At 44.3% G+C, this 14,007-nt stretch overlaps 1 protein-coding gene across 1 annotated transcript; it reads left to right on the top strand.

Annotated features, from left to right (window-relative positions):
- The first annotated feature begins 1,913 nt into the window (after nucleotides 1–1,913).
- LOC134297439 (nanos homolog 2-like) lies at nucleotides 1,914–4,482 on the top strand. Its single transcript, XM_062975022.1, has one exon. The coding sequence runs from the start codon at nucleotides 1,932–1,934 to the stop codon at nucleotides 2,295–2,297; it is 366 nt and encodes a 121-aa protein (XP_062831092.1). The 5' UTR covers nucleotides 1,914–1,931; the 3' UTR covers nucleotides 2,298–4,482.
- Nucleotides 4,483–14,007: the final 9,525 nt, after the last annotated feature.

Genomic DNA, 14,007 nt, shown 5'->3' with positions numbered 1-14,007 from the left:
TTTTCTTTTCTTTTCTTTTCTTTTTGCTGCCTCTCGGCCTACGTGGTCGGGTTTCCCACGATGCACCGCCTCTCTCTTCTCTCGCCGGCTGTCGTTCTTTACCCCTTTATGCGATTTTGCACAGAAGCCTCCTTTGGGGCGGCGGCCCCTCTTTCTTCCTCACAGGGAAGCGTGCCGGCCAACGGTGGCACGCCTAGTATTTCAACGTGTGGGCCTTGTCGGCCTACGTGGTCGACGTGTTTCCCACGATGCACCGCCTCTGTCTTCTCTCGCGGCTGTCGTTCTTTACCCCTTGGTGCAATCTTGCACAGAACCCTTCTTTGGGGCGGCGGCCTCTATTTCTTCCAGTCAGGGAAGCTTGCCGGCCAACGATGGCCGGCCTAGTATTTCAGTGTGTGGGCCTTGCCGGATGTGGCTTATTCTTTCTTTTCTTTTATTTTCATGAAATCAGCGGGGGAGGATGGGCGGGTTGTGTTTCCACAGAACACCACTCAAAGAAACAGTTAGCGGTATCCTATACTGTTCTAAATTGCTCGACAACAAAATGATAGAATCATAGAAACATGGCACCAAACATCATATAATCATAAAGCTAGAAGAGACCATCCAGTCCAACGCCATTCTGCCATGCAAAAACAATATACAGTAGAGTCTCACTTATCCAACACTCGCTTATCCAATGTTCTGGATTATCCAACTTATTTTTGTAGTCAATGTTTTCAATATATTGTGATATTTTGTTGCTAAATTCGTAATTACTACGTAATATTACTGCGTATTGAACTACCTTTTCTGTCTAATTTGCTGTTAAACAAGATTTTTTGGGGCTTAATTTGTAAAATAACCTAATTTGCTGTTCAAAAGGCTTTTCCTTAATGTCTCCTTATCATCCAACATATTTGCTTATCCAACGTTCTGCTGGCCCGTTAATGTTGGATAAGCGAGACTCTACTGTATCCAGAAATATCTGATGCTGTAACCGATATATCATTTACCGTCCCGGAATACTAGCCAGATGGCCCATGAATGGTCACAAAAGTCATAGAAATATGGTCACAGAAGTCATTGAATAATAGAAACATGGTCCCTAAAGTCATAGACTCAAAGAACCAAGTAACAGAATCATCCCAAAAGTCCTAGAATCCTAAAATGATAGAATCATAGAGTCATGGCGCCAAACATCATAGAATCATAAAGGTAGAAGAGACCATCCAGTCCAATGCTATTCTGCCATGCAAAAGCAATATAACACTCTTGCAGGCTTCATCATTACTGGATCCGTCCTTCAGGACTTTGGCAAACGTTGGATGTGCAATGTTGCTATTTCATCCAAGGCAGAAATTCAACTCATTCTTGGATGGACAAACAGAACCACAACTGCTAACGTTCCCTTAAGGCAGTGTTTCTCAACCTGTGGATCTCCAGGTGTTTTTACCTACAAGTCCCAGAAATCCCAGCCATTTTACCAGCTGTTAGGATTTCTGGGAGTTGAAGGCCAAAACATCTGGGGACCCACAAGTCGAGAACCACTGCCTCAAGGGAGAAACTGTGGCATTACCTCCAAAGTTAAAAAATTGGAAAAACCAAACTCTTCCTTGAAAAGCTGTGATTGTCTAGACATGTGGGGGTTAAATCTAGGGCAAAGGAGGGTAAAAATAGATGGGAGGGTCCAATGTGAAAGGTTTGGAACCCCTCCCCTTATATATAAAACAAAGACTCCGCCTCCAATATGTGGCATTCAGTGTGTGTCCACACCAGGGTAGAATTGGCACCATGCTCTCCAGATCAGCCATGCACGTGCCACATTATGCCCCTTCCATGTTCAGGGAGTTTGACAGATGGAAGGGCTATCTGAGCCTTGCGAAAGTGTTCCGCGAAAGATCATCGCGGAACGCAAGAAGGTCCCATTTCCATCTCAGAGTTGGGACACAATGGAGTACGACATGCAGCTAGTCCTCAACGAGGACAACTTTGAAACAGCATCACAATGGGTTAATGGAAGCAGTTCCAGCAGCAAGAGCTCCAAAGGTAGTGCCAATGGCCAGGCTTCCCAAAACAAGGAGATTTGCAATTTCTGCAAACACAACGGGGAATCCAAGCAGGTCTATTCGTCCCACCGGCTGAAGGGGATGGACGGCACCGTGGAGTGCCCCATCTTGCGCAAATACACCTGTCCGCTCTGCGGTGCCACGGGCGAAAAGGCCCATACTTTAAAATACTGCCCACTGAGCCAAGGGAAGAGGTCGCTGTATCGCAAGTGCGGACGTAACTCGGCTGGACGCAAGGTGAGGAGATAAGAAGATCAGGAGAAGACCGAAGCATTTATTCTTAGTTTTAGTTTGACTTTGTAAAAGAACAACATTTGATTTCGAGCATCATTAACACTCTTTACATTTCCTCCCACTTTGTTTCAGGTTTGGAGAATGGAAGCCCAATTCTCTTAGACTACATTTGTGAGTCCAGAAATGTTTTTTTATGTATATTGTTGCCTTCTTTCACATTTGTTGTACCTAGGTTAATTATATTGTGTTTCTTTTAGATGTGTCAGTTGCCTAGTGTGATGACTCATGGGCCCTGCAGTCCTATTCCTGACAGTATTGTGGCAGATGAGGAGGAAAATATGGAGTTTTCCCCAGATTTCCGGTCGGAGTCAGAGCCTTGGCAGCTGCCTGAAGTTCTAGTCCAAGAACCAATTAAACCTGACCTTGGTGGGAACTCTTCCCCCTTATGGGAGAAAACAGGCTTACACGACTGATAGAGGATCGAGAGAAAAATTTAGAAGTAGTGCTCGCCTTGCTGCCAAATATGCCACTGATTAGAAGTATTTCCCCTGAGAAAATACGGGGAGTCTTGCACCTGCAAGCTGGTTTCCTTCGCTCCCTGTTCTCTAGGGAAAGTGATTGTTGTTTGGGGAAACGAGACCCAATATAGGGAAATTGCGCGAAGGATTCCTTGCGGAGTCAATTCGTCAGCTCCTGGAGAGAGGTCATGTGTGTGTGGACTTCGAATCCTGTTCCTTGCCTCCTGAATCTAGTTCCAAGCCTTGTCCTCGTCTCACGGATTTACCACAGATCTTGTTCCATGCTTCAAGTTGCTTTGCCTTTAGCCACAGCTCCAGCCACGTTCCAAGTAACTTTCAGCCTTGTGTCAAGCTTCATTGGATTCAAGACTTTTTCTGTTTTCCCAACGCTTTGCTTGGCAAAGCCTGTGTTGCGGTTATTGGATTATAATCTTTGGACTCTAATATTTCATATTGGACAATAATCTGCTGGACTATATTTGGCCTCATTTGAAAGGTCTGCTTCTGAACTTTATTCTACACTTGTTTTTATTGACTTTATATATTCCTTTAATAAAGATATTAGATAGAATCTGGCCTCAGTGTATGGTTATTGGTGCCCAGCAGCCTAGATCCTGACACCTTGTATCATGCTTTTTTATACATATAATCATGTTTTTTACATATGTAATATCACGTTCCTTTGACATCTGTAATTGCCTTATATCATATTTTATATTGTGTTTTATATATGCAGTTACTTTACATGTTTCTTTTATGTATGGATGTATAATTTTTACATGTTTAATTATATTATTTGCAACTATAATTGCCTAATATCATGCTTCTTTTATATATGCAATGACATCATGTTTATTTAACGTATATAAGTGCCTTATATCATGTCCGGGTTATCATGTGTGTCTCCAGAGGGATGCAGCCCTATCCTTTGCAGGGAAAATATAGAAATATCTTCTAAATGGCTACTGTCTAGAATTTTGTTTTGTAAAGAAAGGAAAAGTTTATATGCTATTGGAAAGAAAGATACTATTTTATGTTTAAATTTTGGAAAGGAATAGAATTGGTTATTATTACTGTGGTCTAACCTTCAATTGTTTGCAAGTTGTTCTAAAGTTTGGATCGTAGAGTTTAATAAACAGAGTTTATGGTTTTGGCATCAAAACTGTTCATGTTGTGCTTAAATGGGATTGAATTTTCTTTAATTTGTGGCCCATAATAGGCTGGTTATAAGCCTGATCTGGAAGGCAGCCAAGGCAAAGACCATTGAGCTGCTGAACTTGCAGACTGAAAGGTCCCAGGTTCAAATCCCGGGAGCAGAGTGAGCGCCCGCTGTTAGCTCCAGCTTCTGCCAACCTAGCAGCTTGAAAACATGCCAATGTGAGTAGATGAATAGGTACCGCTGTGGCGGGAAGGTAATGGCACTCCATGTAGTCATGCCGACCACATGACCTTGGAGGTGTCTATGGACAACACTGGCTCTTGGGCTTAGAAATGGAGGTGAGCACAACCCCCAGAGTCAGACATGACTGAACTTAACGTCAAGGGATACCTTTACACACACACATATGCAGGGACTACACCAATTTAACAAAGTTTCAGCCACAAAAACAAAGTTTCTAAAGTAGAGCAATGACTTTCACAGTAAAGACAACCCAATTTAACAGGAAATAAGACTTTCAAACCAGGAAAAAATGGTTTATTATAAAAGCTATGAAAATTTGCCAAAAATCAGAGGATAAGGGAAACGTTCCACATTTTGGTGAGCTATCAGTGTTAAATGTGTTCTACCACTGTACCAAGTTTGAAGAAGATCACTCAAAAAATGAGGGCGGGAGAGCCCCCTAAGTCCCCCCCCCTTCGGGCTGTTTTTGGGCCACCGCGCATGCGCGTCCGCCATTAACGAATTACTTTAGAAAATAACGAATTTTCGTTAATTTCGAAAAATTTTGGGGGCCAAATTCGTTATTAGCAACAAAAACGAAAAAATGCCCCCTCTAGTTTTGAAACGAGTTTAGAATCAAATTTTTCATGGATCGATCAAGCCTACTAGTTACAAAACAAGATTCAGTTTACTTTGTCGTTATTACAGAAACTGGGTCTTATTATCAACAAGGACAAGTCTCATTTTCAACCCTGCCAAACTGCTCAATGTATTGGGGCTGTCTTGGACTCAGGCAAGAGCGTACCTTCCAGACGACAGATTATGGAATCTTCGTACTCTGGCTCTTCGAGCAATAACAAAGACATCCGTTCAGGCCAGGGACATTCAGTGCCTTCTCGGGCATATGGCTTCCACTACGGGAGTGACTCCATTTGCTTGGCTTCATCTTTGACCACTTCAAATATGGTTCATCAGAACATTTTATCCTTTACACGACAGCCCCAACAGTCATTTGCTAATCCCTGCAGCTATTTGCCATTCTCTACAGTGGTGGACTCACCGATCCAACCTGTGCATTGGACTTCCATTTAATCTCCCCAGGCCCTCGATGCTGCTGGCAACCAATGCTTCACTAACAGGTTGGGGAGCTCATCTAGGCAACCTTACAGATCATGGTGCCTGGACTATAGCAGAGGGAGACAAGCACATCAACTATCTGGAGCTGCTAGCAGTGGAAAGGGCACCTCACACTTTCAGTCATCTAATTGAAGGACACGTTGTGCAACTCACCACCGACAACACTACTGTCATCTTTTATGTCAACAAGCAAGAGGCACTCGATCTCGAGCTCTGGTGATCCTTACTCTCAGGATCTGGAATTGGTGCATAGCCAGGAATGTAACCACCATGGCTGTCCATGTCCCAGGCAACGAGAATTCTCTAGCAGACACTCTCAGTCGGAAAACTTATGCAGACCACAAGTGGTCCCTTCATCCTGCCCACTTTTCCGTACATGGCACACCCCTTTAGTGGACCTTTTTGCTTCCTCTTCCAACACAAAATGCCAGTTTTACGGCTCACGACTCCCTCATCTTCAACAGCCGGGGTGTTTAGGGGACACTTTCCTCCTGGACTGGACATCGGCGCCCCTGTATATCTTTCCACCACTTCCACTGCTATCCAGAGTAGTGGCTCGTCTGCAAGCAGAGCAGGTCAACTGTATTCTGATAACGCCATAGTAGCCTGTCAGCTGTGGTTTGCCACTCTCCTCCAACTTGCAGGCAACGATTATGTTCGATTGCCACTCAGACCAGACTTGCTGACTTCAGGATCCACGTCAGTCCCTTACTCCAAAATCACACGTCTCCGACTGACAGCATGGAGGATTCGGCCCTATCTCTTCCTCAACCACTGAGAAACATTTTGAGTCTTGCTCTTTGGCCTATCACCAAGTACTCCTATATCTGTAAGTGACGTTGTTTCTGAAATTTTGCTCAACAACAGGAAGTTCAACCGTTGTTAGCACCTACTTCTGTTCTTCTTCAGTTTTTAATGTCTCTATCTGATTCAGGACTATCTTTATCGTCACTCAAAGTTTATTTGGCTGCCATAGCCTCATTCAAGAAGGAACATTATTTACCTTCTCCCTTTTCTGACCTGCTCGTGAGTAGGTTCTTACAGGGCTTCAGGAACTTTTGGCCGCAAGTTCGCCCTGTCTCTCCTTCCTGGAAATTGGAAATTGTCCTTTCAGCCCTAGTAAAATCTCCCTTCAAACCTATGGCCACTGCAGAGATCCATTACCTTTCCTGGAAAACTGCCTTTTTGGTGGCAATTACATCTGCTCGTTGTGCCAGCGAGCTTACTGCCCTTAGGGTTGATGATTCTTACCTTAAGTTTCATAAAGACAAAGTTGTACTTCAAACAGACATTTCTTTTTTGCTCAAGGCTGCATCTCAGTTTCACATGTCTCAGGACATTGTTCTACCTGCATTATTTCCAAATCCATCTACACCTCTTGAGCAATCATTGCACCTCCTCGATGTGTGTAGAGCTCTATCTTTTTATGTACATTGCACAGCTCCATTGCGGAAATCACCAAGATTGTTTGTCATGTACCATGAGGACGCTATTGGCCTCCCAGTTTCCACTAAGAGATTGGCAGCTTGGATAGTTTCAACTATCCAATTAGCTTATGAGATGGCAGGACTGGACTTACCTGTTCAGATCCATGCACATTCCACCCGAGCAATGGCTGCCTCAATAGCATTTTTGCATGGAGTGCCATTAGATGACATTTGCCATGCGGCCATTGGGTCGACACTGCACACTTTTATTATGCATTACCAAATGGATCTGGCAGCCAAAAGGGATGCACATTTTGGAAGGACAATCCTTTTTTCCACACTAGCATGATGCCCACCATCCGTCACTAAGCTTGCTAGTCTACCACAGGTGTGGATTCCAGAGTGACCACGCAGAAGAAGGTATGGTTGCTTACCTGTAACCGTGTTTCTTCCAGTGGTCACCTCTGGAATTCACACAACCCGCCCATCCTCCCCACATTTGTCATGCCTAGTGTGACTGCTTTTCGCGGTACGGAACTAAGGCCTCAAGCCCCGCAGCCTGGCTTTATTGCTGATGGGGAAGGGCGGGGCTGGAGTCCTCAATGGAGCAAAGCTTTTCAAGAGATCATCCGAAACAGCTGCATGGATACTGGAGATACCACAGGTGTGAATTCCAGAGGTGACCACTGGAAGAAACACGGTTACAGGTAAGCAACCATACCTTCCATTGTCATGGACTGACTATCATCTAATCAGCTTTAGATTGACTATACGCCTTATCCTCCACAGGAGTGGAGCACCAGTTAGGATGGTCCACCCCAGGAGACTTATGGATCCAGATGGATTCCTGATGTCTCTTGGGGAATGTCCTGTCATGATGGCTGGTGATCCTCTCAATGCCTTGGTTAATCTCTATAACTCTGAGATGACCAGGGCCCTTGTGATGGGGAGACTTTCCCCAACCACCTGACAACTCAATGTGACAAGTTTGCCCATCATTTTGCAGATAAAGTCACTTGGATATGCTCCAACTTAGACACCAGCCTTGAAACTACTACAGGAGGTAACCAAGGCATCTGCTTGTCTAGTTTTAATGGATTCCTTTCAGACTGTTCAGCCTGATGACGTTGAGGGGATCCTTAGAACTGTGAGGGCGACCACGTGTGCCTCGGACCCTTACCCTTCTTGGCTATTAAAGATTGCCAGTGGGAGGTTGGTAAATTGGTTTGTGAATCCTCACAAATGCCTCACTGGATCAGGGGCATTTTGCATTTGCCTTAAAACAGGCATAGGTTAAACCGAACCTGAAGAGGGTGTCCCTTGATCCATCGGTATTAAACAACTACTGGCCAATTTCCAACCTCCCCTCTTTGGGCAAGGTTTTAGAGCGGGTGGTCATTTCGCAGCTCCAGGGATTCCTGTTAGAGACCAATTATCTAGATCCATCACAGTCTGGTTTCATGCCTGATCACAGTACAGAGACAGCTTTGGTTGCCTTGGTGGATGACCTCTGCAGAGAACTTGACAGGGAATGTCTCCCTGTTGGTTCTCTTGAACATCTCAGCAGTTTTTGATACCATCAACCATGGTATCCTTCTGGGTCGAGTCTCTGGAATAGGTACTGAGGGTGTTGCTCTGCAATAGCTTCACTCCTTCCTGGAGGGTCATTCCCAGTTGGTGAAACTGGGAGACTCCTGCTCAGACCCCTGGCCATTGACCTGTGGGGTCCCACAAGGTTCCATTCTGTCTTCCATGCATTTTAACATCTACATGAAACTGCTGGGTGAGGTCATCCGGAATTTGGGAGTTTGGTGCCATCTCTACACAGATGACACTCAACTCTACTATTCTTCTCCACCAAAATCCAAGGAAGCCCCTCGGATCCTGGACCTGTGTCTGGCCGCTCTAATGGACTGGATGAGGGCTAACAAGCTGAAGCTTAATCCTGACAAGACAGAGGTCCTCCAGGTCAGTTGTATGGCTGATCAGGATCGAGGGTGACAACCTGTGCTTGATGGGGTCACACTCCCCCTGAGGACACAGGTCCGCAGTCTAGGGGTCCTCCTGGACTCAGCGCTGACACTTTGATGCTCAGGTGTCGGCAGTGGCCGGGAGGGCTTTCACACAGTTAAAGCTTGTGTGCCAGCTGTGACCGTACCTTGTAGAATCATAGAATCATAGAATAGTAGAGTTGGAAGAGACCACATGGGCCATCTAGTCCAACCCCCTGCTAAGAAGCAGGAAATCGCATTCAAAGCACCCCCGACAGATGGCCATCCAGCCTCTGCTTAAAAGCCTCCAAGGAAGGAGCCTCCACCACAGCCCCGGGGAGAGAGTTCCACTGTCGAACAGCTCTCACAGTGAGGAAGTTCTTCCTGATGTTCAGGTGGAATCTCCTTTCCTGTAGTTTGAAGCCATTGTTCCGTGTCCTAGTCTGCAGGGCAGCAGAAAACAAGCTTGCTCCCTCTTCCCTATGACTTCCCTTCACATATTTGTACATGGCTATCATGTCTCCTCTCAGCCTTCTCTTCTGCAGGCTAAACATGCCCAGCTCTTTAAGCCGCTCCTCATAGGGCTTGTTCTCCAGACCCTTAATCATTATAGTCGCCCTCCTCTGGACGCTTTCCAGCTTGTCAACATCTCCCTTCAACTGTGGTGCCCAAAATTGGACACAGTATTCCAGGTGTGGTCTGACCAAGGCAGAATAGAGGGAGAGCATAACTTCCCTGGATCTAGACGCTATTCCCCTATTGATGCAGGCCAGAATCCCATTGGCTTTTTTAGCAGCCGCATCACATTGTTGGCTCATGTTTAACTTGTTGTCCACGAGGACTCCAAGGTCTTTTTCGCACACACTGCTGTCAAGCCAGGCGTCCCCCAGACTTGTGAAGTCTGACTTGGCCACAGTGGTCCATGCCTTAGTTATCTCCAGACTGGATTACTGCAATATGCTTTACATGGGGCTGCCCTTGAAGACGGCTCGGAAACTACAGCTGGTACAAAGATCAGCGGCCAGAGTGATAACTGGAGCAGGCTACAGAGAGCGATTAACCCCTCTGTTCAAGCAGCTCCACTGGCTGCCGATAAGTTTCCAGGCCCAATTCAAGGTGCAGGTCATTGCCTCTAAAGCTCTAAAGGGTTCAGGACCTGCTTATCTCCATGATTGCCTCCTCCCCTATGAACCTACACAGGCCTTGAGATCTTCCGGGGATGCCCTTCTCTCACTCCCGCCCCGTCTCAGGTGCGGTTGGTAGGGACGAGGGAAAGGGACTTCTCGGTGGTGGCTCCTCGGCTCTGGAACTCCCTCCCCAGGGAGATCAGACTGGCACCTTTCCTGTCCACCTTTCGTAAGGACCTTAAAACATGGCTGTATCAATGCGCCTTCGAATGAATAGTTCCAGTTAGATATTAACTTGTCACAATTATTGCACTTTATCAATGTCCCTCACTCTTGTTGATTTTAATCTTGTAATCTTCCCTGATCGCCCTATATTATTATTCTTGAGTCTCATGTAGAGTCTGCACAAGTTCACCCTTACACATTTGTACTATGATCTAGATTTTAAGGACCGGATATGTTTACGCTGTTTTATGCTGTGTTATATTGTTTTTATTGTTTTAAATTATGACTGTGTTTTAATGTATGGTAATGCTAGGCTTGTCCCCATGTGAGACTCCCTGAGTCCCCTTGGGGAAATGGGAGCAGGATATAAAAATAAAGTTACTATTATTATTATTATTATTGACACAAGGACGTTGTATGACACAGCAAACAAGATAGACATGCTGGATTTCATTTCACAAAACCACAAGTTGAACACTTCCCAAGTGTCTAGAACTGTGTGATGTATTTTCGGGTGATGTGTGCAGATCCCAGTAGGGTGGCCTTTTGCAGTTGGCAGATCATAATTTTGTCAATGTCTATTGTTTCCAAATGCCGGCTGAGATCTTTTGGCACGGCACCCAGTGTGCCCATCACCACCGGGACCACCTGCACTGGTTTCTGCCAGAGTCTTTGAAGTTCAATCTTGAGGTCCTGATAGCGGCTGAGTTTTTCCTGTTGTTTTTCGTCAATGCGACTGTCACCTGGGATGGCAACATCAATGATCCAAACCTTGTTCTTTTCCACAACTGTGATGTCTGGTGTGTTGTGTTCCAGAACTTTGTCAGTCTGGATTCGGAAGTCCCACAGTATCTTTGCGTGTTCATTTTCCACGATCTTTGCTGGTTTGTGATCCCACCAGTTCTTTGCTGCTGGCAGGTGGTACTTGAGGCATAAGTTCCAATGGATCATTTGGGCCATACAGTTGTGTCTCTGTTTGTAGTCTGTCTGTGCAATTTTCTTACAGCAGCTGAGGATATGATCAATGGTTTCGTCAGCTTCCTTGCACAGTCTGCATTTTGGGTCATCAGCTGATTTTTCGATCTTGGCCTTAATTGCATTTGTCCTGATGGCTTGCTCCTGGGCTGCAAGGATCAGGCCTTCTGTCTCCTTCTTCAGGGTCCCATTCGTGAGCCAGAGCCATGTCTTCTCCTTATCAGCTTTTCCTTCAATTTTGTCAAGGAACTTTCCATGCAGTGTTTTGTTGTGCCAGCTGTCAGCTCTAGTTTGTAGTGCAGTTTTCTTGTACTGGTTTTTTGTCTGTTGTGTTTTGAGGAGTTTCTGATTTTTGACTTCAATCAAAGCAGGTTCTTCACTTTGCTTTACATATTCTGCCAGGGCATGTTCTTCTTCTTTGACTGCTTGTTTTACTTGTAAGAGTCCTCTGCCCCTTGATCTTCTAGGCAGATAGAGCCGGTCAACATCACTGCGAGGGTGCAGTGAATGATGAATGGTCATGAGTTTTCTTGTTTTTCTGTCCAAATTGTCCAGTTCCACCTGTGTCCAATTTATAATGCCAGCAGTATATCTTATGACAGGTATGGCCCAGGTGTTTATGACCTTGATGGTGTTGCCTCCATTGAGCTTGCTTTTGAGAATTTTTCTGACCCTTTGTGTGTATTCTTTGCAGACCACAGTTTTCACATGTTCATGCTTGATGTTGTCCAGCTGTAATATGCCCAGATATTTATAGGCCTCTGGCTGGTGACACTTTAATGTTTGGCCATTAGGCATATTTATGCCCTCACTTTCAATGATTTTTTCCCTTCTTCAATTCCACTGTCGAACATTTGTCCAAACCAAACTCCATGTTGATATCAGTGGTATTATTATTATTATTATTATTATTATTATTATTATTATTATCCTGCTTTCATCTTGAAGGTGGATATACTAAACAGTGTAAGTGTATTAAAAGTCTGTAGAGAAAAAAACCCATAACAGAAATGGGAAAGTAACAATAAAAATATTTGAAAATAAGATACAATGGGCCCTTCATATTCATAGTGATTTGATTCCAGGGCATTAATACACAAAAAACCATGGCTATCAATGAATATATACAGCAGCACAGCAAAATTGTGTCTCTGAAATAAAATAGCAAAACCAAAAATCAAGTCAAGGATAGTTGAATTTATGGAAACATAATCTATTAATGGCCAAATTTATACAGGTTTAGAAATAATCAGTGAGTGCCAGAATAGCAGATGGAGTATGATATTGGATGGATTCAAATAGCTCAAACAAAGTCCAGATCCATTTCACTCTGGTATCAATCCTGGGTATGGGAAAGAGACAACTTTGGCCAACCTTTGGATGATGTATGCAGAGAACTATACAGGGGAAGATGTTCCTATTGTTTCTGCTGTACATCTCAGTGGCATTTAATGCCATCAACCATGGTATTCTTCTGGGTCACTTTGCTGGAATGGGACATAGAGATGCTCTATTGAGGTTCCATTCCTTCCCAGAGGAGTGAATCCAGATGATGGAGCTGGGAGACTCCTGTTTGACCCCCTTGGCCTTGGGGTCCCTAAGCACTCTGTTTTGTCCTTAGGGTTTAGCATACACATGAAACCACTGGGAAAGTTTGGAGTTTGTGGGTGCAGTGTCATCAATGCTGAATTATATCCAACTTTACTTCTCCTTTTTACCCCAAATCAAGAGGGCTGCCCTGATCATAAATCAGTTTCTATCATCAATAATTGACTGGATGAGAGCAAACTCATTGAAACTTAATCCAGACAAGAAAGAGGTGGGCTTGGTCAGTCAGAAGGTTGATCAGACCAGACCAGAAGGTTGATTCAAACTGCATCAGCTATACTGGGCATGCCACTGAAGTGTGCTGAAGTGTACTTTAAGGGATTTAAACCAACTTAAATTAAATCAGGGGAACATCTGGAATAAGTTCTTGTATGTACTTCAGTACAGCTGCAATGGAAACCAAATTGCAGGGTGAAATTGGCTCTGCAAAATGTGAAGTATATTGTGGACACCCAACACATTGATGCACATTCTAACATTCAGAATATTGGAGGTGAGCTGAAATTTGCCCAAGGGTATGGTTGTGCAGCAGGTGGCCAATTGACCCCCATTGCAGTCACATTCTGCTTGTTTTCTCCACCTTGCATGCCTCTGGAGCACACATGTGCATCTTGCCAGAAAATTTGAGGAAGGGGGAGACGCAGCTGCATTCTCCATGTCTATCAAGTCACAGATACTGCAGATTCTGGAACTGGCTAAAGCCCACCATCCATGGTTAATTTAATTACCATCTGACTTTGAACCTGATCCAGAAATGATAATTTAATCATCTGCACAGTGACATTGGTATCTGTCAAACTAATTCTGAACTTCCCTAAGTAGTCAGTGTAAATGAGCTACTAGTCTGTGTTATATGGAGCTATGTTTATTTATTTATTTATTTCCAGCATTTATACCTCGCCCTTCTCACCCGGGGGGACTCAGGGCGGCTTACAACAGTTAGCAACATTTAATGCCAAGAACATAATAATAAAACAAAAACAGTACATATAATCAATTAAAACTATAAAAATACATCATTAAAATACATTATAACAATTAAAACATATGTAAATTAGATCCATTTGTCTAAAAACCTCATGCTTCAGCCTTCAATCGGACCATGTCGACATTATTGTATTACTCAATAAAAGCTTGTGCACACAGCCATGTTTTCACAGCCTTTCTGAAACCTAGAAGGGTTGGGGCTTCCTGGGTGCACCTCAGGATTCAGTTTTGAACCTAGAGGCCCATGATTTTGTAGTTGCCAAGAGTGCTTTTGTACATTTAAAGCTTGTGCTCCAACTTCACCAGGCCTGATCTGGCCACAATGGTATATGCCTTAGTTACGTTTGGG

The sequence above is a fragment of the Anolis carolinensis genome, chromosome 3 (assembly GCF_035594765.1).
Source record: "Anolis carolinensis isolate JA03-04 chromosome 3, rAnoCar3.1.pri, whole genome shotgun sequence".
NCBI classification, from domain to species: domain Eukaryota; kingdom Metazoa; phylum Chordata; class Lepidosauria; order Squamata; family Dactyloidae; genus Anolis; species Anolis carolinensis.
Note: the sequence above shows the minus strand (reverse complement) of the source record. Positions and strands in the feature narration are given on the sequence as shown.